At 53.4% G+C, this 27,322-nt stretch overlaps 1 protein-coding gene across 1 annotated transcript; it reads right to left on the bottom strand.

Annotated features, from left to right (window-relative positions):
* Positions 1-287: 287 nt before the first annotated feature.
* On the bottom strand, positions 288-27,154 carry Necab2 (N-terminal EF-hand calcium binding protein 2). The gene is made up of 13 exons (XM_036188627.1): positions 26,567-27,154; positions 23,733-23,757; positions 21,682-21,790; positions 19,820-19,845; positions 19,572-19,669; positions 11,001-11,137; positions 8,564-8,691; positions 8,355-8,434; positions 5,937-5,990; positions 5,373-5,485; positions 2,196-2,273; positions 1,215-1,306; positions 288-797 (listed from the first exon to the last, which is right to left on the bottom strand). Exons 1-13 carry the CDS (start codon positions 26,774-26,776, stop codon positions 769-771), a joined length of 1,179 nt encoding a protein of 392 aa, XP_036044520.1. The 5' UTR covers positions 26,777-27,154; the 3' UTR covers positions 288-768.
* Positions 27,155-27,322: the final 168 nt, after the last annotated feature.

The following is a 27,322-nucleotide window of genomic DNA, read 5'->3' as shown; positions in this document are numbered from 1 at the left end:
GCCTGGCCCTCCTTAGTAGACTTCTGTTAGTACCCTGTGCCATCAAACTATGAATGATGCAGCCAGGCCCCTCTGCACTTCCTGTGAGCTGCTACCCTTGAGGAGCCACCAAACTCACTTGTTAAGATACCTACCCCGAGGCTTCGCTAGAATGACAATTAGGAACACGGAGGCCCAGGGAGAGCTGGCTAGGAGCCACCCTGGCTCTGTACTGCCCACAATGGCATCCCCAACTGTCTCCCTCCTCCAGCTGATGGCAGCTGGGACAGGGACAGAGACACGACACACACTGTTCCTAATCAGACTTTATTTGGTGGCTGTGGGCCTAGCATGGTGCTGGGGACCTGGGCTCTACCCAAGCCTACTTTGGGTACTACAGGGTCACAGCTCCTACCAGGTAGAGGGCCTTCAAGGAGGAGGGGAGTAGAGAAAGAGGCCTATCCATCCGAGGTGGGTCCTGCTTGGCCTCAGCCGTTAGGAGCCAGGGAAGCCAGAGGCAGGCTGGGGCGGGAAGCTGTTGGTTGAAGGCTGGCCTGGGAAGCCATCCCTGCTAACCTTGGCCTCACCAGCACCCCAGCAGTACACTGCCAGGTCAAGTCAGGTGTGGGATGCTAGGGGAGGGGCCTCCTCTGTGTCATAGCAGGGGGAAGTACACGTCCTTCTATTAGTATATTGAAAAGACAGCTGTGTACCAAAGTCTCTAGAAAAGGGGTGTTGTCCTTTACAAGAGGGGGGACACTAGGCTCCTTAACATGGCCTCAGGAGGAGTCAGTCTCGGCCCGAAGTGCACCAGGCAGCTAGAAGCAGGAGAGAGAGAAGTAGTGGTCAGTGGTTGGGCTTCCAGGGATCAAGGCCCCTTCCATGGAGGCTGGGGTGGCTGTGGGCAGGAGTGGGTAGCGTGGGTATGGGAGACCTTGGGCAGAGTTCCAGGCCAGGCTTTGCGAACCTATGCTGCTCACTCAGGCCCTGGGTGGGGGTGGGAAGTCTTAAGTTTTCTCTGGGCAGACATACTTCCTAAACTTCTTGTGTGAGCCTCCACACGTACCCCCTGGTGCCTTGGCCTCACCCTGTCTCTGTCCATACACCTGGACCAGGATTCCTGGTGGCGAGTGAGCAAAAAGTCCCTGTAGGTCTGGGACCCTTCAAGGTGGCTGGTGCTGCTTAGAGACCTGGGGCGCTCCACCCCAGTGACCATTTTGTCCCTGGACCTCTACCTGGCACGGAGATCTGGGAGAGTGCCTCAGGCTGGCTCAGAGTGTCCACCTTGACATGTCGGAAGGCCTTGCACACAGGACTCTGCAGGTGCCTGCAAGCCAGGAGCATGGATTAGTCCAGGGGTATGTCTTGGAGGAGGGGTGTGGGGAACTGGAGGTATGGGCCCACATCTAGTCCGGCTCTATCTGGGGGAGGGGCTGTGACCTTGTGAGCATCCATCCAGGAAGGCCTTTGGCTCTAGACTACCCATGGGAACAAGATCAGACCTCTAGCCCCGACCTTTCCCCTCCTGATTAGCTGCAGCGACGGACAAAGGGCTGAATCCTGTTCAGATGATGGCGCAGCCCCCGGGGGCTGGAGCCTGTGTCTGCGAGCCAGCCTCTGTGCACCCAGGTCCTCAATCTCACAGCCCTGAGTATTCACTGCGGGGAGAGACCGGGGCAAAAGTGACCCCCTCGTCTTTCCCATGTTGGTGTTGTACAGGAACTAGAAACCTCTGCAGTACTGTGTCTCCATCTGGGGAGGTCAGGGAAGTGCCTGGGCTGTGCTCTGAACCAGCGCAGTACCCTATGGCCAGCCGCAAGTCACTGGGCAGCTCTGACAGCAGAGACCCAGACCCAGCACCTGATGATGCAGGCAGGTGCTGAGTGGCGGTGGTGCGGGGTGGGGGGGGGGGGCACTTTGGGAAACTGAGTCCTTAGGGCAGAGATTTACATGCATGGTGCCATATGGAGAGCCTGGGTCAGGGGTCTGTCTCACTAAGAACCCTGCTGCCTCTGGGTGAAAGGCACAAGCTAGCCAGGAAAGGAAGCTTGCCCAGATGGAGACGCCCCTGCAAGCAGAAGCCAGGCTCTTCATCCCCTTCCCCACCCTCCCCTCTAAAGTTCCTCAGGGCGAAGGAGCAGGAACACAGAGCCTGCCAGCTCCATCTTATCACGGCCCCACCCGCTGGCATGGGGTAGGGACAAGGCTGTACCAACCTCTTCCACTCTTCCTCTGTCTCCCAGAACTCATAGATGACAAAGGTGAGGCCGTCTGCCATCCTCACTGCGGCGACGCTGCAGGGAAGTGACATGCACATCTGTGGCTGGCAGTGGCTGTCTGTGCCCACAGGTGCACACCACAGTCTCAACCTCCATCTTCCCCATTGGTCCTCCACGGGACAATGGGAGCTGGAGACATCAGGGATATCCCGGGAGAGAGCAGAGCTTAACCCACTTACAGGCACTGCAAGCCTCCAGGGACAGCCACAAGGCTACCCGGCACAGCACCCTGGCCCACAATGAGAGTAGGGCTTTAGATGATTTAAAACATCTGTTTTTGGGGTTTGGGGAGATGGCTCAGTCGGCACATGACTGTGAAAACCTAAGTTCAACCCCCCCAAATCCATGTGAAAAAACTCAAGATCCTGTCAAAGGAAAACAATGTTAAGACCCGTAAGATGGCTCAGCAGGTAAAGGTGCTTGGAACACAGCCTGATGAGCTGAGTTTGATTCCCAGGCCCGGCACAGTGGAAGAGAGATCCATCTGCATGCTGACCTCTCACTTTGTGCTGGCTAGTTTGTATGCCAGCTTGACACAAGCTAGAATCATCTGAAAGGAGAGAACCCCAGTTGAGAAAATGCCTCCATAAGGCCTGACTATAGACAAGTCTGTAGGGTGTTTTTTTACTTAGTAATTGATGTGAGAGGCCCGAGCCTACTGGGTGGTGTCATCCCAGGGCAGTGGCTTCTATGAGAAAGCAGGTTGGGAAAGCCCTAGAGAGCAAGCCAGTAAGCAGCACCCCTCCACAGCCTCTGCATCAGCCCCTACCTCCAGGTTCCTGCCCTGATTGATATCCTGTCCTGACTTCCTTTTTTTTTTTTTTCTTTTTCTTTTTTGGTTTTTCAAGACAGGGTTTCTCTGTGTAGCTTTGTGCCTTTCCTGGAACTTGCTTTGTAGACCAGGCTGGCCTTGAACTCACAGAGATCCGCCTGCCTCTGCCTCCCAAGTGCTGGGATTAAAGGCGTGTGCCACCACCGCCCGGCCTGACTTCCTTTTATGATGAACTGTGTGTGATATAAGATGCAAATGAAATAAACCCTTTCTTCCCCAAGTTGCTTTTGGTCATGGTGTTCATCACAGCAATAAAACCCTAAGACAGACTTCCACAAACACCCCCATTCCCAACCCCTAGTGTATACACACACACACATGCACACATGCACTCACAGAAGCTAGGCACTCACTCAACTCAGGAACAATAACTAAGACTGACCTCTGACCTACAGACAACACACACACACACACACACACACACACACAGGTACATTTACACACAAACCACCTCCTTTTCAAACCAAAGCACACAGCCCGTGCCCTGCTCACTCTGTCTCTTTTGGGCCTTAAGACAACTGCAGGAAGCCCAGACCTGGGCTGACAAGAAGCCACTGAAACTCAGGAAGGGCTATCTCAGAATGAATGAGCTGCAGCCCGGGCAAATCCCTTCAATGAATGACCTGGGACGTCACTCCATTTCAGATGGGCCAGATCCTGGTGACTGGGGCAGGGATATGAACTTGTGGGCTCTGGTGGCATCAAGGGCCCATTCAGTGCTGTCTCTATCCCCACCAGCTCCTCCTGGACCCCACATGTGGCGGAAGTGTACCTGAGTCCCTCAAAGAGGTGACCCTCATTAGGGTGAAGGCTATGCAAATTCTAAGTCATTCATGAGAGAAGTAAAAGAAGGCGAAGGTGCCTCATCGTTAGTTCATTGTGCGCCAGCCTCAGGGCTCTTGATGAGTGGATGGGGGTGCCTGCCAGCCTTAGCCCATGGCCCTGTGCCAGCCAGGGCAGGTGCCTGCTCTGGTCTCTCTCTAGGCACAGCAAAGGTTGTCATGGACAATTGGGACCATAGGAGTGTGGCTACCACAGGATGATGACAGTCAGCCAGGTGACTGTCTTTGCCTGGCTGCTGGCTCCTCAGGAGGGAACTTCCAGCAGGAAGGCACAGCAAGGGCAGACTTGGGTATGAAGGACACATAGGATGAAACCTTGTGCACAGATGTACAGATCCTGTGACAGGGCCCCGTCCTTCAGGGACTGGGGTGGGAGGGGAAACAGAACCAGGAAGGGCCAGGTGAGGACAAGGGGGATGCCCGGGCCCCAGGGTGACGGTCCCCTCCCCTCTCTTCCTTTAAGAACCATAGCAAGGGCTGGGATATGGCTGGTGAGATGGCATGTGCCCAGCACCCACAAGAGCTTTGGTTCAGCCCCAGCCCAGCAAAGAAAAACCACCTGTACAGCACCTCACTGAGCCCTGTCCTCATTGGGGACCTCCAGACAGATATCACGGCACACCCGCAGGCACCAAGAAGCCGACATGACTTCCACAGTCAATGTGATTATGTGCTCTGGCCTCTCTCATGATCCTTTATCAAGACTGTGAAGGCCAAAGGCCCAGCCATCCCCTGCCTACCCTCTTCCCATCTCCCCTTCCATCATCAGCCAAAGCAGGGCTCTCCCCCTTGTCTGAGTGTGTGGTTTCTCCCTGAAGCCCTCAGCCTATCTTCACACAGAAGACAGGACCAGCCTGGTTCCTGGTGATGCCACCCCGACACACAGCTCCTGACATCCCCTCCTTAGGCTATTCCCCCATCACTCTGTCCAGCCAAACCACCATCACCCTCTCTCCATACTGGCTATGTGCAGACCCTCACTGGTGGCCACACTCATCTGCTTCACCTTGCTGAGCTACCCAGGGTTGGCAGAACAGGAGTGGGTGGGGGGCCGGCGACCTGCATTCTGGAACCCCCCCTCCTCCTGGAGACTCAGCTTCTCCCCTTAATCAAGCAGTTCTTGAGTTAGGCTCTGTGTTACGTGACTAACAGTGGTCACTCTGGGTGAGTGGGGCATGAACCAGAACGGCCTCGGCCTGGTACATTATTCTATTTATCCTCCCAACACACTATCTGCTTGACAGATGAGTAAGCCTGGGCTTGGGGGTGAATTCACCCACCACCTCCTACAGCTGGGATGAGGCTGAGCCTCATTTTCTTAGTTTCCCTGTTATGTGCCTCCCCTAGGGGAGGGCTGGCTCTGCCGGGTCCCCATCCCACTGCCAGCCAGAAGCCCTGGTCACCACCCCCACAAGCTCTGCAGGAAGCTTTGTCACTTACTGGAAACAGTTCCTTTCTCCAGCCGTGCTCCGGAGATACTGTCGCAAGGAGTCCAAGAATTTGCTCAGCTGCTCAGGGCACACGGCCATTTCTTGCCGGACCAACTGCAGGTGCTGTGGGCCAAAGCAGGAGTGAACATGTGTGACAGGCCCTTCCCCAGCCATGGAGACACAGTCCAAATCCCAGCACCCTGTGTCTTGTTTCTGAGGGGTCAAGACATTCGGGTCAAAATAAAACCACCATGCTTGTCATTCTTAGGTGTGCAGATCAGCTAAAGGAGGACAAGGTCAAATGGGTAAACTCCTGAGGGGTCCCAACAAACAGGGCAGGAGGGATGCTGCAGGGAGCCCCATCCAGAGACACAACTGGTGACCAGCAGGCTGCTTTTCTGACAGCAGGCCAGATGCTTGCTCTGCTCCAGGCCAGCTGCTTTTTCATCAGAGTCCCAGAGCCTCTGCTCACCATGCCCCTTGGGGAGGGGAGGCCAGAGAAGGGTGGCCAGAGACATGGAGCTATATGACATTCCTCAGAGGGCTGGAGAAACAGGGGCGGAGAGGGCCTCACCATGTCCGTGCCTTCTTCATCTGAGAGACGTTGCTGCAGGTCAAACCAGAGGGTCTAGAACAAAAAGTAGTGGCGTCTGTGACGCAGGCCACCTCCAGGGAGGCTCCCAAAGCCCCACCCAGGGCACGGGGTACCTGGGACCTCCAGAGTTACAGCCTCTGTCCCAATGTGCCATGGGGTTTGAGATCTCCCAGGCTGGAAGCGTGGCTCCCAGGGCCAGGGCTCGTGGACAAGGCTGCTTAGCTCCCACAGAGCAGCGTCAAGGGGGACCCTGAAGCTAGAGAGTCGGTGAGACGGCAGAGCTCCTTGTGGCCCAGGCCTCTGAAGCACTGGGAGGCTCAGAGACCAAGATGGGCTCCCAAGAAACTTGGGGCATGTGGCTGGGACAAAGAAATCACAGACAGTAACAGGCACTCAGGGGGCCAGCCCAAAATCGGGATACCATTTTTACCAAGATTTCATAATGGCCCTAAGACCCATAACTTGCTTACCTCACCCCTAGCAGTGACCCTGGATTTCCCATGAACCATGGTCTGCGTGGGGTAGCCTGCACGATGCTCCCGCAAAGCCCTGAACCGAAAGCTTTCTGTACACATCTCATTTCCCAGCCTCCCAGGGCCAGCTGTGGCCTGCTGTGTGATTCAGGAATGCAGAAGCCACGGCAGCTCTGTGGGTCACCAGTGCCTGGTGCCAAATGCACATATGTGTTTGATCATCACTATGTCTCATACAGCACAGAACCCCGGGCTCTAAAGCTTCCCACAATAGGTTAAGCATTAGAGCCTGGGTTTAAACCCATGTCTCATCCTCATCCTACAGAAATCCATTCTTCCTTCGAAGTGGGTACCCCACAATCCCAGCCTCCATGCCTGTCTGCCCTGCCTGAAGTCAGGAGGTGCCAACCAGCACGCACACATAACCACGTGAGAGGCACATTCAATGTTGAAGAAAACAGCGGCAGGTGGGCCAGTGGTTCTCCACCGTTTGAACCGAGGGCCTGCCTCTGAATCACACCTCCAGCCTCCACTGGCCTCTTGCCCACACATCTCAAGAAAGTGCCCAGTGGGCAAGATGTGTCCCCAGGTCCAAGCTTGTTTCTGTTACTTAACAGGCACACGGGCAGCTCCTGAAGTGCCAGGGCCCCACCAGGAGCCTTTCGGCCTCTCCACAGTCAGATGGCGAGCCCAGCAGTACCCAGACCTACCACCCAGCACCTCCATCCTCCCTGCCCTTCAGGCATAGTTGGAGGCATTGCTTGGCCAGCTGGGGGCTCCCCCCAGCCTGAAGCTGGCTTGAATCTGCCCATACTAGTGGCTTAGGCCAATCAGAGACCTTGGGGGACCCCGCCCCACCATCTCCAGGATGCCTAGGTGCTCCTGGTTACCAGCAAGCCTGGTTGTTAGGGCGACCGGGGTACTAAAAATAAGCTTCAAAGAGCCTCCCTCCTGGGGCCCCCACTGAGTTGTTATGACAACCGGGCACAAGGTCCCCACTGCGCTGCTCTCACCCCGGGCAGGGCAGCAGGCTTAAAAGGGGTGTGGGAGGGGGACACCCTGCAACTGAGCCACCAACAGCCTTTCCTCCCGTCAGACTGCTTCCCAGGGAGAAGGCCCTTGCTTCACGCCCACGAGTCCCTCAGAACAAAGCCCCCAACCCAGCTAAGTGCCAGAGATCCCTGCAAAAGAAATACAGAAAAACAGAAGAAATGTTACCTCAATCCCAGGGCTCTGAGACACCTGTCACTCGGTGTAGGCATGTGCGTGGGAGTCCCGCGCACATGTGTGGGGAGTTTGGTAAAGGATGAGTTGCAGTGCTAACATGGCTAAGGTTAGATGCTAACTGGGACAGCAGACTCTGACCTGAGCCACCTGCGCCTTGGTGAAGAACACTGGTCTCCTGAACATCTCCGTGGTCATCCGAGCGGGAATTTCAGGCTCAGAGAGGGTAAGCCACTGACTCGAAGTCAAACAGCAGAAACCCAGCTCCAACAGAGCCCACCCATCTGTAAGCCCCCTTAGGAGTACTTGAGTTACACACTGTCTCTAGAAAGGTCCCTGTAAAGGCTGGACTGCTCCACACTTCCGGACTGTATTGCCTTGTCAGCATTCTGTTTGGAACCTGCCCTGAACCATCATTGGCTCCCACTCGCACCTGCTTTTTGCCTCCAGTCTTGGAGCTGGCTTTCTTCTTGGAAATGTCCACAGCTTTGAGGGCATTTGAGCCGTCAATCACACATCTCTACTGATTACTCTCTGCACCTGGAAGGCTGCCTGCCCTCCCATAGGCAGGACCTTGACCTCAGTCCAGCTCTCTAAACCTCCAACCCACCAGGGCGCCTTTGTCCCGACCTCCACTTCCCCACAAGCTCTAATTTCAACAGGGCTGGGAGAAAGGTGAAATGGGTGGGGAAGGGCCTACCTTGCTCTCCAGTCTCCCAATCAGCTCTGCCAACCGGCTAATCTGGCCCTCCAGCCCCTCCTCCTTTGGCTCCCCTGTGGCTGAGAAAGAAAGAGACGCTGGTGGTGGGCAGGACCACCCTGAGGGGGCAGAGCCCAAACCCCAGGCTAGGACCTAGTGCAGATTCCTAGGGTCCCCTTAGAGGGCAGTGCCCACCGCTGCTCTCTCACCCACAGGCAGGCTCTTCCCGGGCTCCGGGGCCATGAGCTTGTGGTTGGGGATGTAGGGAGGACTCGGGCCTCCGTAGTGGCTCTCGGTGATGCCAGTGATGCCGTGGCTGGGTCTGCAATGGTCCTGTCTGCAGTGTGCATAGGAGAAACAAGGTGTTGATGAGGGCAACTGTGGGACCACGGCCATGTCTACTACCTTCACCATGCACTTATGAAGCCCTGACTGTGTCCTGAAATATGCACAGACCTGCCCTGCGGGCCCACATCTGCGGGATGGTCAGAGTGGCCTTCATTTTCACAGAGGAAGAAACAAGACCCATGAGGCAGGTGACTTGGCCAAGGTCATGCATATGGTCAGTGGGGGCATAGCTCTGTGTCAGAACTCCAGAGGCCTAGGCCTTATGCTCCATAGGTTCATTTCCATGGCTGGCGTAAGGCTGGGCCAGGAACCTATCTGACCTCATAGCTTATGGTTTCCAGCCAGTATGGCTGAGCCCAGGCTGGGGAAACACAATGTATCTTCCTCCCTCCCTGCCTCAGTAGAGGCCACTGTGCTGTGGAGTGATTTCTGGGGTGGAAGACCTGGATTTTTGCCAGTGAGACACCTCAACTCCAACAAGACAGCAAGAAAATACTCTGAGCCTGGTCTGAGCCAGACTCCACCTCTTGACTCCATATCTCCTTCCCCCATGGACACAACTCACCTGGCACCCTTCACCCCCAGCACAGTGACAGGCACCCAAGCAGGGTCTCCAAAAATGCAGGGTGAACAGCTAATGCCTTATGCACAAAGATGGGCTTGCAAGACTGACTACAGACATATCAATCAACAGGGTGTGTAGCTGACACCACCCCCCATCCCTGAACCCTTTAGTACATTTTGAATTTGTCTCCTGTGAGCCCTGAAAGCTTAGCAAGTCTTTCTCCTGTGGTGAGGAAGCAGGCACAGCTTCCCTACCGAGACAAGGTTAGTGGAGGCTTTGAGCTGTCAATCACACATCTCTACACACCAGTAACAAATTCAGTGTGTCCCTCCAACCATGAAGAGCTGAGTGGGAGGCCCCTCAAGCCTCAGGGTCTGGATAGCAGCTTCTCCTGGAACACAGCACCCCTGAGAGCTGCTCCAGGGCAGGGGCACAAGGGAACTCAGGGCTTGGAGCCAAAAGTGTTTAGATGTGGGGCAGTTTGAGGTGTCTGTGGGCATGGAACAGATTTTGCATCAAGACACACCACCCACGCCTTCCACTGACATCCCGGAGTTATCCCCTCCCAGGTGGGGGCAGGCGGGTGGCCCCGTGGATGGAACCATGGCGCGTAGGAAGGCAGCCAGGAAAGTTGCCCAAGGCTGCTCTCTGCCTACAGCAGGAGAAAAAGGGCACAGTTTGATTAAGATGATAATAATAAATCAATAAAGGGAAAGCTGTCTGTCCCCAGAATGGCGGCTGTTGACACTGGGGACTCGGGATGGCCAGGCTGCCTACATGTGCAGAGTCATGAACTGTCCTTTCAAGAGCTGATGATGGCAAACACATTTGGCAACGGTGTCATTTAAGAACCCCTCACAGTCCTATCTGATTGAGGTCCTCACCGACCACGGGACACCCACTCAAACCTCACCCCCCAGCAAAAGAACATCCTGGGCACACTGTGCCCCTCTGCCAGGTACCCTGAAGTTGTACACAGATAAAGCCAAGACCCGATAGCCCATGGGCATGGGCTCCCTGGCAGCTGCCACCTGTGTGGGGGCCCCATTTACTGCTCTGAACAGACAGGTGTTTGCTTAGCCAGCTATAGGCAGCATGTGGGTGGGCTTCAAGCTTAACAGGCCCTTCTTAGCTGAAAAGACTAAAGTGTCCCAGTCTAGGTACCAGGCACACAGCATTCACGGTACCCATGAGAAACCCCCAGGTGTTTGCCTGTGTACCCAGAGACCAAATGAGCAACACCTTGAACTTCATCCCTCTCCAGAATCTCCTTCAGCATCAGCTTGGCCCTAACCTGCCTTCAGTAGCTCTCCAGGTAACAAAGAAGGGAGCCCTCAGGGATCCATAGGGTTTCTGGCAAGAACACACTTCCCTCTGGATACTCCACTTCTGGCATGTGGCATTTGTGTCCCCATCCTGCAGCCAGATACCACTTTCCAAACTGGTTTCTGGTGTTTCAAAGTGGGCCAGGCAGCAGGCCAGTGTTGTGGGTACAAGGAGAACTATGGGTCCCACATAGTGCATGTCCCACACCAGCCATTCTCCTAAACATGTTCTGTCCCACGTAAGTCTCACAACTCAGGTACTAGGTCTTAGGTGTGTCCTCAGATTGCAGTTGGAGATATTGGGAGGGAATACAAGAGAAGTGCAGCAACTTGACCAAGGTCACCAAGATTTGAGGTATACAAAGGGTCAGGCTGCTCTGAGTACCCCCATACATCCCACTGATGTACCGGATCTGGCTGGTCTGTTCCTCAATGGCTTCCACAGCACTTTCCACGGAGCTGAGCAGCGACTGTATCTGATTGGCTGTCTCCTTCAGAAGGAATCGGGTCACAAACTGGTCCACGTTGCTCCCACCTTCATATACCTGAGGGCATTGGGAGAGAACCTGGATGTGGGCTGGCACAGGGGCCGGGGACACCTTGGGCTAACATCTCTGCTTTGTGGTGTGGGGCCCTGCATCTTAGAGACTGCAGAGCATACAAAGCAGGGACCCCAGATTCAGAGGCCAAGGCGGGACCTCAGACTTCGTTTGGATTACCTCTCCAAGCCCAGCCAGTGGTAGCACCATCTCCCGTCTTACCCATCAGGGACCAGATGAGTTTATAAGATGCGTGGCACAGTACCCATCACATGACAGGCAGTAAGCTGTAGCTGCTGTGGTAAAGGTGGCAGCAGTGTTGACTGGTAATTAACATTGGCAACAGTGCTGGTGAACTGATGATCGCAATGTTGATGGTGAAGACAGCAATGGAGGTGTTGGCGATGACAATTATGATGGTGATGGTGGACAAGGAGAACTATGGGTCCCACATAGTGCATGTCCCACACCAGCCATTCTCCTAAACATGTTCTGTCCCACGTAAGTCTCACGACTCAGGTACTAGGTGTTAGGTGTGTCCTAAGAGATTGATGGTGATATTGGTGATGGTGTTCATAATGGTGATGCTGGTGGTGGTGATGGTGATGATAATGGTGGTGATGATGGTAATAACACCGGCAATCACTGAGTGACGCTTCTGCTGCTGCAACAGAGAGAAAACACCAGGAGAGAGGGCCTCATGGACTCTGCTTCCTTCTCTCTTCTACAAGGATTCTTTATGCCCCCAAGTCCTCATATTGCTGTTCAGACAACTAACTGAAGAGAGTCGGTGCAGGCAGGAGGGTGAAATGGCCCCCAAAGAACTCCTCTGAGGAGGCTTGTGCTCAGAAGTGAGTGCACCATAGCAGGGGCAGCGGAGAGGCGGATAGGTGCACAGGATGAGGAGCAGCATGCTCTGGAGAGAAGAGGACGCTGTACGGTGTGCAGCAGAGCCTCTCCTTCTGCAGCAAAACTTCAGTCCTGAGGTGCCTCATTTCGATTCCTGCCTCTGCAGAAGGTTGCAGAGAACAGGGGAGAAGCTTGGCTTCTTAGGGTCAACAGGGGACGGTGGGTGGGGGAGAGGTGCTGGGACTCAGCCGCTGAGACTTCACCCTTTGGAGTGACCCCTCCCCCTGTACACTGGAACTCTGCCCAGTCCCTGGCAAAGCAGAGGAAAACAAGGCTCTCAAGGAAAGCAAATTAAACTATCCATCACTAGGACTGGGAATTAATTAGCAATAATTACACATTGGGAAGCATGGCTGGAAGACGGAGAGGCTGAGGAAGAAGGCGTGGGGGGCGGTGCAGGGGAGGGTACACGAAGGTGGACATTCTGTCCCGAGGCCTGGCTTGGAGCCACTGTGGGCAGGCAGACCCTGGTGGAGAAGACATGCTAGCCTGAGGTGCAGGCAGCTTCTGCCTGTCCTTCTAACAACCCGATGCCACCCATGGGCTAGAGAGAAATGGACTCTGAAGACTGAATACCTCCAAACATGACTTTAAAAAATAAATAACTCCCAGAAAAAGGCTGCTGGAAAGGCTCTGAGCAAGACAGAACTTGGGGTTCACAATCACACCAGGGACCGACAGGGCACTCAGTGAATGAAGTAAGTGTGAATTCCAACAACAGGCCCCCTTCTGCTGGGGAGGGGACATTGGAGACATTACCCTTTTCTCCTTAGCCAAGAGCAGCTCCTCAGTAAAGGGCCAGAGGGGCTGTTGTACATGCACCTGTGACAAGCCATTTGCACATGAGCTGCCCAGAGTCCTGCAGAGCATTCGATTTGCCGTGTGACTCTGGACAGCAATCGATTGAGAATCTCCCCTAACATCCAGGCTCAAGCCACAGAGAGAGAACCCCGAAGAGGGGAGCTGTGTGAGCAGTGGTAAAGAAAGAAAAATGTTAGCCACTAATTGTTCACTTATTTATTTATGTATTTGTGTGTGTGTGTGTGTGTGTGTGTGTGTGTGTGCATGTGTGTTTGTGCCATGATGCATATATGGAGGTCAGAGGAGAACCTGTGGAAGTCTGTTCTTGCCCTCCACCATGTGGGTCCTCAGGATTGAAGTCAGGTCATTAGGTTTGGTAGTAAGTTCCTTGACAAGCTGAATCATCTCAATGGTCAGATTAAGTCAAACTATTGAAGCTACATCCATCTCAGAATTCCCTCATCCCCAAAGTGAAAAGGAGATGCTTTTAATGACCTAAGAAAAAAAATAGGATTGAGGATGTTTACAGAGATCTTGTGTGTGTGTGTGTGTGTGTGTGTGTGTGTGTGTGTGTGTGTGTTGAGACAGGGTCTCATTGTGTAGTCCTGGCTTTCTTGGAACTCCTTTATAGACCAGGTTGGGCTTGAACTCACATAGATCCATCTGCCTCTTTGTCCTGGGTGCTGGGATAAAAAGCGTTCGCCACTATGCCTGGCTCCAGAAGCCACTAATAAGATGAAAATGAAGATTTTTTATCTTCTAAGTCATAATCAATGAAGCAGAGCAGACCATCAAAAGGAAGAGTGTAAAAGAGGTGAAGGAAGAATGAAACAGAGGAAGAACAAAGGACCGCAAGAGCCGCCAGCCTGGATGAAACATTCATAATGAAAAAAGGCAGCCACGGTCTCCCGGGTGCAGACACCGTTCCAGAGCTGATTAAACAAGATGCAGCCGGCCCGCACCCCATCAGAGTAGCAAAAGCTTTGCAGACAGAAGCCGGTGCAGAGAGGTTCTGCAATCACACTTGATCAGGCAGACAGGGCCAGCTGCCTCACCGCCAGGACGCTAGAGCTTAAATGAGAAAACATGACAAGAGATAAGGAGGCTGAGGACGCAGTGTGCACCAGGCTGTTATTTCATCCTCGGGGCTGGTGCCGAGGCTGCTATGAGCCTTGCTGAGCTTGGTGGCAGGGACACAGCTGTCATAAAAAGCAAGTCGGTGGAGTATCAAGAGGCTTTGACTCTTCATATGCTTTTTTGAGACAGGGTCTCTGGCTGGCTTGGAACTCATAACAATCCTCCTGCCTCAGTCTGGACAGTAGCTAGAGTGACAGATTTATATCACTACATACAACTTGTTCATATTCTTTTTAAGATTTCTTTTGATTTTTATGGATGCTCAGGTGCCTGTGGAGGCCAGAAGAGGAAGCTGGAGTTAGAAGAGGTTGTGAGCAGGGACTGAACTCGGGTCTTCTGGAAGAGCAACAAGCATTGGTAACCTCCGAGCCATCTCTCCAGCCTCTTGTTCATATTCTTTAGACCAGTAAGCATCTAGTTCTGATCATCACTTCTTAAGAATAAAGAGTGAACAGATCTGTATGCACTGGGTGAGAGTCATAGTATGATATGTATATTACATATAATATGAATATATTTACAACAGTAAAATCTTAGAAATCAACTAATATGCCCAATCATAAATGAAAAATTAGTAAATTCAAGTAAGAATATTTAAGAGACACTCTCAGCCAGGTAGGACACACCTTGTGCGGGCTAGTTTTATGCCAACTTGACACAGGTTAGAGTCATTAGAGAGGACGAGCCTCGATTGAGAAAACACCTCCATATGCTCCGCCTGCAGGCAAACCTGTAGGACATTTTCTTAATTAGTGATTGATGGAGGAGGGTCCAGTTCATTGTGGGTGGTGTCACCCCTGGGTAGATGGTCCTGGGTTCCATAAGAAAGCAGGCTGAACAAGCCAGTAAGCAGCGCTCCTCCATGGCCTCGGCATCAGCTTCTGTCTCCAGGTTCCTGCCCTAACTTCCTTCAGTGACAGACTACCAGGAGGCAGTGGCACACACCTTTAATCCCAGCACTTGGGAGGCAGAGGCAGGCGGATCTCTGTGAGTTCAAGGCCAGCCTGGTCTACAGAGAGAGTTTCAGGACAGCCAGGACTAGACAGTGAGACCCTGTCTTGGGAAAAACAAAACAAAAACAAAAAATGGACTACAGTGTGGAAGTATAAGTCAGACACACCTTTTCCTCCCAACTTGCTTTGGTCATGAAGCTTCACCACAGCAATAGAAACCCTAAGACACACCTCTAATTCCAGTACTTGGGAGCAGAGGCAGATGGAGCTCTGTGAGTTCACAGGGAAAGTGTTAAAATACTAGTTAAAAGGCAACAAATAAAAATTTTCCTGATATCATATTAAAAATATTGCAGCTAGGGAGATGGTTCAGGGGTTAAGATCACTGGCTGCTCTTCCAGAGGACCCAGGTTTGATCCCAGAACCCACATGGTGGCTCACAACCCTCTGCAATTCTGGTTTCAGGTTATCTGACACCTCCTTCTCACCTCTGAGGGCACTTAAAATAAAAATTTTAAAGAAATTAAAGAAGTACACATTAAAAAGTTGCAAGAATCATGCACCAAAACTCTTCCCCATCATCGAGGTTGGGGTGATCTGAATCTGGCACGTCACAGTTTGTTTTCTGAACTGAATACTAGTATTTGATACAATAAAAAATACAATAAAAGTCTAAATGCATCAAATGGAATGGATGAAAATATATACAAGAAAAACAATAGTAAAACAAGAATTAAATGACAAGATACTACTTAGTATGAGAAGTTAGCTCTCATGTCCCACAAGAAAGATGAATTAGAAAATCATAAACAGGGAAAAGGGCCAGCAAGGCAGCTCAGCGGGCAAAGGCGCTTGTGGCCAATTCTGACAACCTGAGTTCAATCCCTAGGACCTATGGTTGTGGAAAGATAGACACACACACACACACACACACACACACACACACACACACACACACACACGTTCTTTGACTTCTCCAAAACTAGTTGTAATACCACTGAGGTGTCACTTAAAATGTGCAGAACAGACTGGCTTTGTGTTTTTAAAGAGTGTGTTCCAGCTGCATGCATTTCCCAGCAAAGACAGGAGGACATCTATTTTCAGGTCCGATATTCCACACTCTCCAGCTGTCCCTCCCAGGCACCTGTGAGACCATCATAGAGATAAAGTGTCATGCAACCAAAAGATGAGTCCACACAGGACACGATGGGGGAGGAAACTTACTGGTCACCCATCTTTATCACACACAACAAACACAGTGAATGCAAGAGACAGTTCAGAAAATGTTGGGGACAAAGACACTGCGTGGTACCGTCTGTGGTGGCTTCAAAAATACCAAAGGTCAGGTTTTGTGATTTCAGAATTTCATATTAACCAAAGCATTTCATTTGCACATACAGGGGAAAAAAAGAAGACCAAGGTGACGACGAACCCAAGGCAACAGAGGACAAGAATTATAATAATAAGAAGCACAAATAAATTAGAAAACATAACACGCATATTAAATAAGTGTCCTGGGCTGCCTATGAGAAACAGCTGGTTAAAACAGACAACACTGTCAAATATAACATTTTTAAAATTTAGGAAGAAGCTGGAAATGGTCCGTGTTTCTGACTCCAGTACTGAGGAGGCTGGGGCAGGAAGGTGGCAAGTTAGGGGCCAGCCTGGTCTACACAGTGAGATCCTGTGTCAACAAACAAAATGAAAGAAAAGAAGGACGGAGGGAGGGAGGGAGGGAGGGAGGGGTATCTGAGTGCTGTATCCGAAGTGCTCTGAGACAGTGACAGCCTTGACCTCACAACCACCTGAGGACTTTTTATTGTTCTTTTCTGCATGAAGTGTCTGTCTTGGTCCAACAATGGTTTAGACTTTTAAAAACAATCATGAGAACACACTGTGCATAATTGATCATGAAAGTGAACACGTCCAGGTTTGTTAAAGAATAAAGCGAACACACCAAAAAGGAATGACTAAAGTCAGGATTCGATATCAACTACCTATTCCAGGGGCTGGGAAAATGGCTCCGTGGTTAGGAGCTCTGTCCAAGGACCGGAGTTTGGTTCCCAGCACCCACATGGTGGCTCACAACCATCTGTGACTCCAGTTCCAGGGGATCCAATGTCCTCTTCTGGCTCTGGCCTGCTCCAGGCACACACATGGTGCACAGATGTATGTGTAGGTAAATCACCTCACACATAAAACAATAAGATAAGACCTATGACAAGAGTCCCTACCCCTTCAGTTCCTTGACCCAAGAGCTCTGGATACATTTTGTTTTTTAATAGAAAAAAGCCGCCGCTGTACAGCTCAGGGATGGTGAAGCATACGGGAGATGCCTGAGTCACATGATTTGCTCCCCAGGCCACCATCCCACCTCTACTCCAAATGCAGTGAGTCGGGGACAGAACTGAGGGAAAGATGATTAAAGAATGACATTCTGATGAGAGTTGATCATGGAGCACCGGCTATTCAATATGAGAGAATCTAAAAATAGACTCCACCCATCAATAGCCGAAGCAAAAACCATCAGATCATTAAAAAAAAAAAAAAAAAAAAAAAAAAAAAATCCACCGGCATTTGAGCAGATTCCTTGCCATCACCCAAGACAAGACTGAACAAAGGGGAAGGCGAAATGTATTTTTGCACAGGCTGAACTAAAGAGAGTTCTAAAATAAGAGTTGGCATTAATATTGCAATTAGCGGAGAAATGCTGGAGAGATGTACTTGAAAAGCTGGGGCCTGGCGTCATTGTGATGTGTTAGGAACTGGGGAATATGCCATATGCAACAGAGTCACTGGAGGAGCCCCTATTTATTAGTCACCATGCAGGAGACTAACCCAGCTAACCATGACAGAGGCTACTGCACCACAGAATCAAAGCAGTCAGCTACAGTCAGGGATCACAGGGTGTCTCTGCTGTGATGAAACACCATAACCAAAAGCAAATTGGGGAGGAAAGGGTTTATTTCAGCTTACACATCACAGTTCACTGATAGAAGTCAGGGCAGAAACCCAAGGTAAGAACTGATGCAGAGACCATAGAGGAGTGCTGCTTACTGGCTTGCTCCCCATGGCTTGTTCAGCTTGCTTTCTTATAGCACCCAAGACCACCAGCCAGGGGTGGCACCACGCAAAGTGAGCCAGGCTTCCGGACATCGATCATCAATCCGGAAACACACCACGCAAGCTAATCTGTTGGGGGTGGTTTCTTAATTGAGATCCCCTCCTCCCGGATGACTCTAGCTTATGCCAAGCTGAAATAAAAGCTAGCCAGCACACAGGGAAAGCATTCAGATCATCAGCAGGCTGCCTTTCTACAAACAGGCCAGCTAGGGGATGAAGAAGAAGAAGAAGAAGAAGAAGAAGAAGAGGAGGAGGAGGAGGAGGAGGAGGAGGAGGAGGAGGAGAAGGAGGAGGAAAGAAGAAAAGAAGAAAAGAAGAAAAGAAGAAGAAGAAAGTCAGTTACTATTGTCAGGCCCTGCAAGGATGCTCCGGCATCACCTGAAGCCACCATGAGCACCTGAGGCCACATGTGCGAGGGCCTTGTGGCACCATGGCTAAGGCTGGGCTGAGCCTCCTGGGATAGTGAGGTTCTACTACTGCATGCCATGATCAAAGAGCAGGTAGAGCACTCTGTGGGACCAAGGCCTCATTACAGCCTTACAGAGACAGGGATCTGCTCCTAGACAGGAGGGGCTGCTGCACAATCCATTGTCCCCTCCCTCCCTCTTTCAGCCAGTGACAGCAGAAGAGGCTGATGCGCTTACCTGGGACACCCCGCTAATGCTCCAGACACCACGGGACACTCAGGCTGTTAAGTAAAACTGCAATGATGAGCCCCCCTTCACCCCGAGAGTGGTTGTCACAGGTTCTGATAATACTTGCAAACAGCAAGGCTCCTGACAGTGCAAAGGCAGGATGACAGTGGGGATGTGTGGATAAGCAGTTGAGGTAGGGGTAGGGGTGGAGTGGGGGTAGGGTGGAGTGAGAGTGGTGGGGGGCAGACTCAGCCACGTTTGGGTGCATGGCAGTCCCCTGCAGGCGGGGCACGGGCTGCACGTGAGGAACTGAGGGAGCTGGCATTACCTGTGTAGCCAGCCCTCTGTTCAGCAGCTGAGAGGACCTACTTCCCTGAGTTCAGTCACGGTCTGGAAGATGGACGCTCCCACTTCACCAACAGCGAAAGGGAGACTCCAGTCCTTCAGCCTGGTCACTGACCAGATCAGCTAGGTCTCCTCTACTGCACATGTACCAGCCCCTCAGGAGACACCAGTGCACTCCTGGGTCAAGTTCAGATAGATAAAACCTAAATCCCCACTTCCAGGTCCCTAGGACCGGGGCTACACCTGAAAGAGCCAATCATTCTGGGATTCCCGACCTCACCAGGTGTCCACACCAGGACCGGGCTTGACCCTGGGAAAGGCCTTCACACTCTGACGCACATCCTGCTGGACAGGGCTAGGCACCAAGGTGCTTCTCTCTCTACATGGCTCATCTTGGCTCCTCAAGGAGCCCTCACCAACGTTTGTCACCACAAATCCAGACACCCTTGAACAACAATGCTCAGAAAAACCTAGAATCAACCGGCACTCACTCGGGCCCTAGGTTCCGGAGTGAGGACACTGACCGCATCCACTGACCTTCTTGGTGTAACCCATGGCTTTCAGGACTGAGTGGTTCAAGGTCTCCAGGGAGGCCAGGACATCCTCATAGTCTCCCATGTGGTCCACAAAGTAATCTGGGGAAGGAGGTTGCAAAGGTCAGGGGTCACAGAGGATTCCAGCCTCTCCCTGGGGCCCTCCCACCAGCCCCACCCAGGTCCACACTGCTTTGCCCACCTCTGGGTAATCTTGCCCACACCAGGGTGGCTGTAGATCCAGGTACTTACCACACAGTTCCTTGGTGTCCACATGGCTGGAGAGGGAGAGAGGGAAGGAGGGAGGGAATGAGGGTGAGGGAGAGAGAGTCAGCAGGCCTGTTTCTGACCCTCTGTGTAGTCCTTGAAACACTTGCTGTGGTCCCCTCTGCACCCTCCCCACCGGCATTGTGAACTCCACTTCATAGCAGAGGCTGGAAGCGGGTGCCACCTGCCTGCCTACCAGGGTCTGTTTTCTTCTCTTATTTTGAGATAAGGTTACATTATATAACCCGGGGCTGGCCTTGAACTCTCATGATCCTCCTGCCTCAGCCTCCTGACTGTTGTGGTTACAGACCTATGCCACCCCACCTGGCTGCTCAATATTTCCCTCACAGTCTGTGGGACAAATCCTGAGTAGAAGGGACCAATGAGGGGCTGAGCCTGGGAGCCAGGAGGGGAATAGGCTCAGGGTGGGCTGTGATTATCACAGGTTGTCAAAGTAATACCACTGCTCCTCCTGGAACTCTTGGGGCCCTGGGTCAGCCTCCATTCTAGCCCTGGGTTTCACTCCTTACAGCAAAGCAGAGAAGGATCTGGTCCTTGCTCAGGGTTCGGGGAGGTGTGTAAAGGCATCGGTGCCTGATGCTGTAGCAGAGGGACCAGGTGGGGGCTGTGTGGGTTCTAATGCCTTCTCCTTTCTGGGCCTAGCCTGTACCCTGACTCAGGACTGTTTTTGGTCAATCCACGTTCAATAGCATACATCTGGGTAAAAGTTTTCTGTAGATTCCAAGGCTGGAGATTGCCTTGGAAATTCTCTGATATCCTGGAATGCTGCTTCTGATGTGTGAGCTGTCTGCATCAGACAGCATGCTCGGCAGCTCAAGGGGCCAATGTTTGCAGTTCCTACTTTGGGCCATATTGGAGGAAGGAATCCAGAATTTTTACCTCCCTTAAAGTAGGTCCACTCTGCTTGCCCCTCCCACCCCCTCCACCAGATCAACCTCTTAAAGCTGAGCCTTCTCTTCCTCTACCTAGCTAGCCTGACACCTGAGGCTCCCAGTGAGAATGTATAACTCAGTGGGTGCCCAGGAGGCTGCAGAGAAGCTGTGAGACCTCATGTGGCCTGAAGACAGTGTCCCCTGCTCTGCTATGAGGATTGAAGTCGCTCCTGCACAGTGGCATCCCCAGAAAATGACATCTTGTCAGTTTTGACTCCAGGCTAACACTTTACTCTGATGCCTGCAAACTAGCTTGGTGTGTGCCCAGATCACACTAGTCTAGACCCCCAGGTTATCCTGCTCTAGCACCCCCACTTTAGTCCTCATCACCTCAGGAAGGTGACCAGGTGGCTCTCATCCACCCAGGTAGAATTCAAGAGCAACAGAAGATGAAGGGCCCATGCATGTGGGCAGGGCATACTTCTGTAGGTGCCCTGCAAGGCTGAGCTGCAGATCCATGTCATGACTGGGTTGCAGAAAAGATTCAATTTGCTCCAAGGTCACAAGTGAGGTTCATGCTAGAGTTGGGATTCATAGGCTTAAGGGTGGTTTGGGATGGGGGTTCATGAGGACAGGATCTTAGAAAGCAGATTCTGGACTAACATTGGGATCAGAACACAGAGTCACTGCCAATGTCCCATCAGTCCTGTGTGTACTACATCAGGCCCAGGGTCTCTTCTCTCTTGGCCAACATGGCTTGGAAAGGACAAACTTTGTGGCAGTCACATATACAGGACTCACACCTCCACCTCAGCCTGGCAGTGAGACAGGTCTGACTTCTGGATTAGTGAGTCAGGGAGCTCCAGGCCTCTTGCCCTTAAACAGAGCCTTGTCTTTATGGAGAAGGGAGGAACCTATACATCCCCAGGGCGCCCCACAGTAGCCTGGACTCACTTGGTATTGTCTGAGTCAATGGTGTGGAAGAGGTCCTCCAGCTCCTTCTCATTGAGGACACCATCTGCGAAGAAGAGTTGAAACTCCTCCAGGGACAGCTTCCCGTCATCTGCAGTGGACAGGCAAGGAAGCAGCAGTTGTCTCCGAGAGAAGAGCACATGGTGGCCCACAGCCTGTTCCCAGAACCACTGCCAGGACAAACTCCCAGTTGTCAGACTGAGGCTTACTGACTGGTAATCCCAAGCCAACAGAGACAACAGAAGCTAGTTTCTAGGGACCAAACACCTTGCATGCTCTCTACCAGGCAATCTTCCCTTCTGTATCCCCCTCAATCATCTGACTCTGACACTGTTTAAGTAATGTCCTAACCTGACACCACCAACCTTCCTACAGTGATCACTCCCAACCCCGGCCCCAGGTCCTAGCTCTGGGAAAGGAACATTCCCTCTATTGGTTGGTTCATTCTACAAGGCATTAGTAGTCTGAGCTCAGACCTTCAATATAGTCTAGGGCAGGACTTTGTGCCACATGGTAGGTGCCAACACAGTCCCCCACCCTTTTGGTGAAGAGCAGTCAGTGGCTCCAACTTTCATTGAGTAGCTGAACTGCATAGAAAAGACTAGACTCAATGAATATGTGCTGTAGTTGATTAGTCATGTCTGCCCTAGGCACAGCATGGGGTGTGCTAACACCAGGCCCAGCTTCCCTTATCATAGATGATACCTCAACATCCTCTGTACCCAGAGAGAACAGGGAGCTGGAGGACAGGGTGTGTAGATCCTCTGATTAGAAGCTTTCTGACATTTACCTTGGGTGGTAATCGCAAGCCTAATGAGCACGTATGAGCTATTAAGAGGAAAATATCCTCCACTTGGCTTCTGGTCCAATTAGAGAAGACAAGTTGTCCTGGAGCTTTGTCACCTCTGCCAGCAACCCAAGTGGGGCTGTTTGCAGGTGGCACTACTAATGAGTAGGAGCTCAGCCTGCTGCAGTGACCTTTCAAATAGCAAGAGCCTGTGAGCCTCATCCTTGAAGGGATATGCTGGCTGGTCCTCACCCCTCTGCCAGCTGTCAATGCAGTCTTGTAGGGTGATACCCTGGGCTGCCAGTCAGGCCTCTTATTCTAGCCCTCCCTTGGGGATTGGCTTCCCAATCTATCACAGTCAGAGCTAGTCCTTATCATGAGAGCCTCCCAGAGACATACAGCCTTATTCTCATGAGGGAAGGCATCTTGCACACACTGGCAGAGGACTCGCTGTGCTTTGGGCACAGTGAACCCACCAGAGAAGACAAGTCCAAAATCTCAACCTGTGGGAGTGGTAGGGGGTCAGGAGGGTGCAGTCCGGGGCCTACTGCAGGCTGACACCCCTGTATTGGGGGGGGGCAGGACTCTTTGCCTGGCTGGTGAAGGCTCTGCACAAAGCTACCACATCTTCAGTACCATTTGATCCCCCTATCTCCCCTTTTCCATGTGGAATCTGCAGGTGGTCCTTCACCCAGAGGCCTGGAACTATGCTTATCATCCCTAGAGCAGGCCCAAAGAGGGTAACACTCCTCTGCAATGGTTCTAGTCCAGGCCTGTTCCCCTGCCTTTTCATATACCAAAGAGTTCTATCCCACCCCACCAATCACATGGGGCAGTCAACAATGGCTCCCAGAAATGACACAGGAGCTGGACAAAGCCAGAGCCACCTTGAATTCAAGCCCACTTGGGAAGGGAACCAGGGCCTCTGGGGCAGGTGACAGGCAAGGGCCTCATGAGTACTTCCTTCATGGATGAACACACCGCTCTCTGGTTCTCTTTTGAAGTGCCTTTAGGTCACCTGCATCTCTTTACCTCTTCCCAAAGCTCAGGGGAGCACACATGACAGCTATTACTGCTCCAGCTTACCAAAGGGGAAACCGAGGCACAGAACAGTAACAGGAGTTGGCCTCTGGACTTCCTGTGCTCTTCCCCTTCAGGTTCATCTGTATCCATGTCCCCACCCCTAACTGTTTCCCAAGAAACAGGACAGGGAATGAGGGCATGGAACACAGGGAAGGAAACTCACCATTTTTATCCGCTCGGCGGAAAATCTGCAGAGAGGAGACTCGGTGTCAGTCCTGAGCAGGGTCTGGGCAGGGGCCCTCAGCAGCCTCTTGACCCAGCTGAGATCTCTCTCCCAGGAGCAGCTTGGAGGCCCAAACTTCCCCAGGAGACCCCATGGCTGGGACCCAGGGTAGAGAGACTGCAGCAGGCAGAGGCCCCTCCCCTCACTACTTCAGAAGCTACCACTCCCTCTTCCTCCCTCCGCACTGCCAGCCTGCCCACGGCTGCTGACAGACACACACATTCGTGCTGCACACTCACGCACACCCACATGTATCTCTGCAGGTGTATGTACACTCATTCCTCTAGACTCCTCCATTGCTGAGCACACAGCTGCATCCAGCCACGCTCAGAAGCCCATGAGAGCGCTGTGCCTTCCCACCATTCTCTTCCTAGGACCCACCTCCCCTTGCTCTGGCTTGCCTGGGTCCCTTCCGAAGGAGGTGATCTTAAAGCCTGGTGACAAGATCAGCCCACAGGAAGTATGGTGTCATTATGAGATGGGGGAGAGGCAGGCAGGAATGTTCTGGTTGCAACTAGCAGGGATGGGATGGGGAACAGCCCAAACTTGGGACCTGCACTTTGAGACAAAGTCACTCCCTGTTTGGCTGACATCTGAACCCCTCGAGGTCATTTAATGACAAGTCTGGGTGCCCAGGGTCAAGAGACTGTTGCTGATAATCACAGCACTTCCAAAAGCCTCTCATCCTAGGCCATAACCCAGGCAGGTGGACCAGCAGCTCCCAACAGAGCAAGGTGTCTGCTAGGACCTCCCAGTTCACAGAAGGGATTTGATGTTCAACACTGGACCCACTGAACCATGCTTGCCTTTTAACCAGCTCCCTGTGTGGGTTCATATCCCAGCACCGTAAGGTCTGAGATGGTCCCAGGGTCCAGGAAGAATTGGCTCCCTTTATCCAGAAGGAGACTTTAGCTCACAGTGTGCCCAGGTCCCTCCACCCCCCACCCCTCTGGGTTTTCCCAGACTCAGGGAGGTCTGACCAGGATCTGCTAGGCCAGGCAGGAAGTGCCACCCCCTTGAATCTCCTTGAGTCAAAGGACAGATGGCTCTGCTCACCTGCACCCCACAAGCAACAGGACAAGGGAACTGTGTGTTCTCTGGGTACTCCCAGACCCCAAAAGGCTTGGGTGTGGAAATGACTAGGTTGATGTAGCCCCAAGTGACACCAAGAAACGTGGCTCCTAGAACCAGCATGAGTGACATCCTCCCCCTACTTCTTACCCCACTTCACAGATGAGGAAATAGAGGCTCAGCCTGCACACAGCAGCAAGTGCAGAGGAAAGGGCTGGACAAGGCTTCCCTGAAAGAGGGCCAAGCTGCCACCTCCATCCACTCTGGACTCTGCCTGGGTCCTGCTGTGTGTGTGCATGTGTAGCATGTGTGCACCTCTTGTGTGTTCGTTCATTAGAACACCCATCTCTGAAACCCTCCTGGCCTGACACATCCATAGGCTCTGAGAACTAGCAAGGGAGGCAATGTGGGATCGGGTTTCTAGTCCCCTGACACTTGTAGTGGTGTGTGGCACACTCACACACGCAAGCAAGCGCGCGTGCATACACACACACACATACACACACAGACAAGCGTGCAATACACGCTCAAAACACCCTGACTCTCCTAGAACCTTTTAACATGTAAAGGCACCCCCTAGGACCAGTCCCAGAAGCCCCTCCACTGGCCACCAGCCCTCTCCTGCCCATGTGACTTCCCTACACTGCAGGGGGGGAGGAGCCGTGTGGTGCAAGCGGAGCTGGGTGGGGTGAGGAGTGAGTCTGGGGTCCAAGAGTCAAAAGGAAAGAACAGGAAGGGGAGGGTGGCGGGAAGAGCTGGGGGAGGGGTGAGGAGCCCTAGGTCCAGGCCATGGTTCTTATTTTATGGAAAGAGAGCAGGTGGGGAGGGGGCTTCACTCTCAAAGTGGCACGGCACAAGGTGGGTGGGGTGGGGCGGCTCAGCTTCCTTAGCAGAGAAGAGGTAAGGGGTGGTTCAGGGGCTGTGTGAGGTCTCTTGGGGAGCGGTATCACTACAGGGAAGAATCCCGGAGAGAGAGGAGGGGGCTAGTGGTGCCCAGGGGCTCTTGTCCCGGTCGTAGGGACTCAAGCGAGAGGGTTTGGTTAGGACCACAAGAGGGGAATAGTAGCCAGACTTATGGAAGCTCTAGGGGTCCGGGATATGGGATGCGGGGGTGGGGGTGTGTGCAGGAATATGAAGGGAGGGGATGTAGAGGGTCGTGGAGTTCCAGTGGGAACAGGCACCCCAGGCGCGATGAAAGAGTAGTAGGGTCCTAGCTATGGGATGAGTGGAAACGGGAACACAGAGGGAGGGGACTGAGGAAGAGGGTCCTGATCTGGGTGCGGGGTTGGGGGCTGGAGGTCTCCACTCGGAGGAGGGTTCCTGCTATGAGATGTGGGGATGGAAGGAAGTGGATGAAAAGGATGAAGATGAGGATCGTACAGTCCGGGTGGAGTTGAGGGTTGGGGACGGGGTCCCTGAGGGAAGAAGGGGTCCCAACTATGGGATGTGGAGATGTGGGAATGAGTGAAAGTGGAGGGAGGAGAGGAGAGGATCGTGGGTCTGGATTGGGGGCCAGGCGCCTCAGCGGCAATGAGAGTTGGGGCTTGCGCTTGGGGTCTTCGCGCCGAGGAGGGTCCCAGCTAAGGGATGAGGGAATGCGGAGATGCGGGAACGTGCAGGAGCGGAGGGAGGAGAGGGTCCTCATATCCCGGGTACGGACTGGCACCCAGCCGCGCTGGGCGGAGGGTCCGGCGCATACTCACGTCCAGGATGACGGCCGTGCCCCCGCGCGGCGCGACGGGCCCGGGGTCGGGGTCTGCGATGGGAATGTCGGGGACGAGCGGTGCGCGGGGCTCGCCCATCCTGGCGCCCACCCAGCGCAGCAGCCCGCCCAGCGCGCGGCCCTGCGGCGGCGGCTCCCGGAGCAGCCTGTGCGCGCCGGCCCTGCACAGGCGCGCCGCCCGCTCGCACATCTCGCCCGCCGACCCCCGCCCGGCCGCGCCCCCGCGCGCCCCCTGCCCGCGCCCGCCCGCGCGCGCCGCTCCCGCCGCCGGCCCCGCGGCCCGGACACCGCGGGGACCGCCAGTGCCGGGGGTGGGGTGGGGGGGCTCCCCGGACCCCGAGCCACGTGCTCCGCGCCCGCCGCCCCCACCCCGCCGGCCAAGAGCGGAGGCAGGGGACTGCCCACGGGGGTGCCGGGTCCGGCGGCCGGACTCTGGCACAGTCGCAGAGGGGGATGGCCTCGTGCACACGGGGCTGCGGGCAGGTGTGGAGGAGGGTGGGGGCCCCCAGGATTGTGTCCCGCTCCCCACCAGGGTCCCGCTGACCCCCGGTCCCCTCCCCCGTGGTGCCGGTGTCCAGCGAGCCCTGAGCGCCCTCTGCCGGCCGGTCCTCCCCGTGTCCCTTCCTCCCCTCCTCCACCCGCGGATGCCAGTTGCCCTGAAGGCAGAGCGAGATGTGGAGAATTGTGCAAGTGACTCAGACTCAAGAGATGTGAATAGGGGGCCCAGGGCTGGACA

This window comes from Onychomys torridus, chromosome 5 (assembly GCF_903995425.1).
Source record: "Onychomys torridus chromosome 5, mOncTor1.1, whole genome shotgun sequence".
NCBI lineage: Eukaryota > Metazoa > Chordata > Mammalia > Rodentia > Cricetidae > Onychomys > Onychomys torridus.
The sequence above is the reverse complement of the archived record's forward strand: the minus strand, read 5'-3'. Positions and strand labels throughout refer to the sequence as shown.

What these genes read in the sequence shown, in the direction of transcription:
- Necab2 (XM_036188627.1), bottom strand. Translation starts at nt 26,776, where the DNA reads ATGTGCGAGCGGGCGGCGCGCCTGTGCAGGGCCGGCGCGCACAGGCTG. An exon ending in CCATGGGTTACACCAAGAAG is followed by an intron (nt 11,138 to 19,571) that starts GTCAGTGGATGC and finishes CAATGCCCTCAG; the next exon opens with GTATATGAAGGTGGGAGCAA. An exon ending in ATGAAGAAGGCACGGACATG is followed by an intron (nt 5,486 to 5,936) that starts GTGAGGCCCTCT and finishes TTTGGCCCACAG; the next exon opens with CACCTGCAGTTGGTCCGGCA.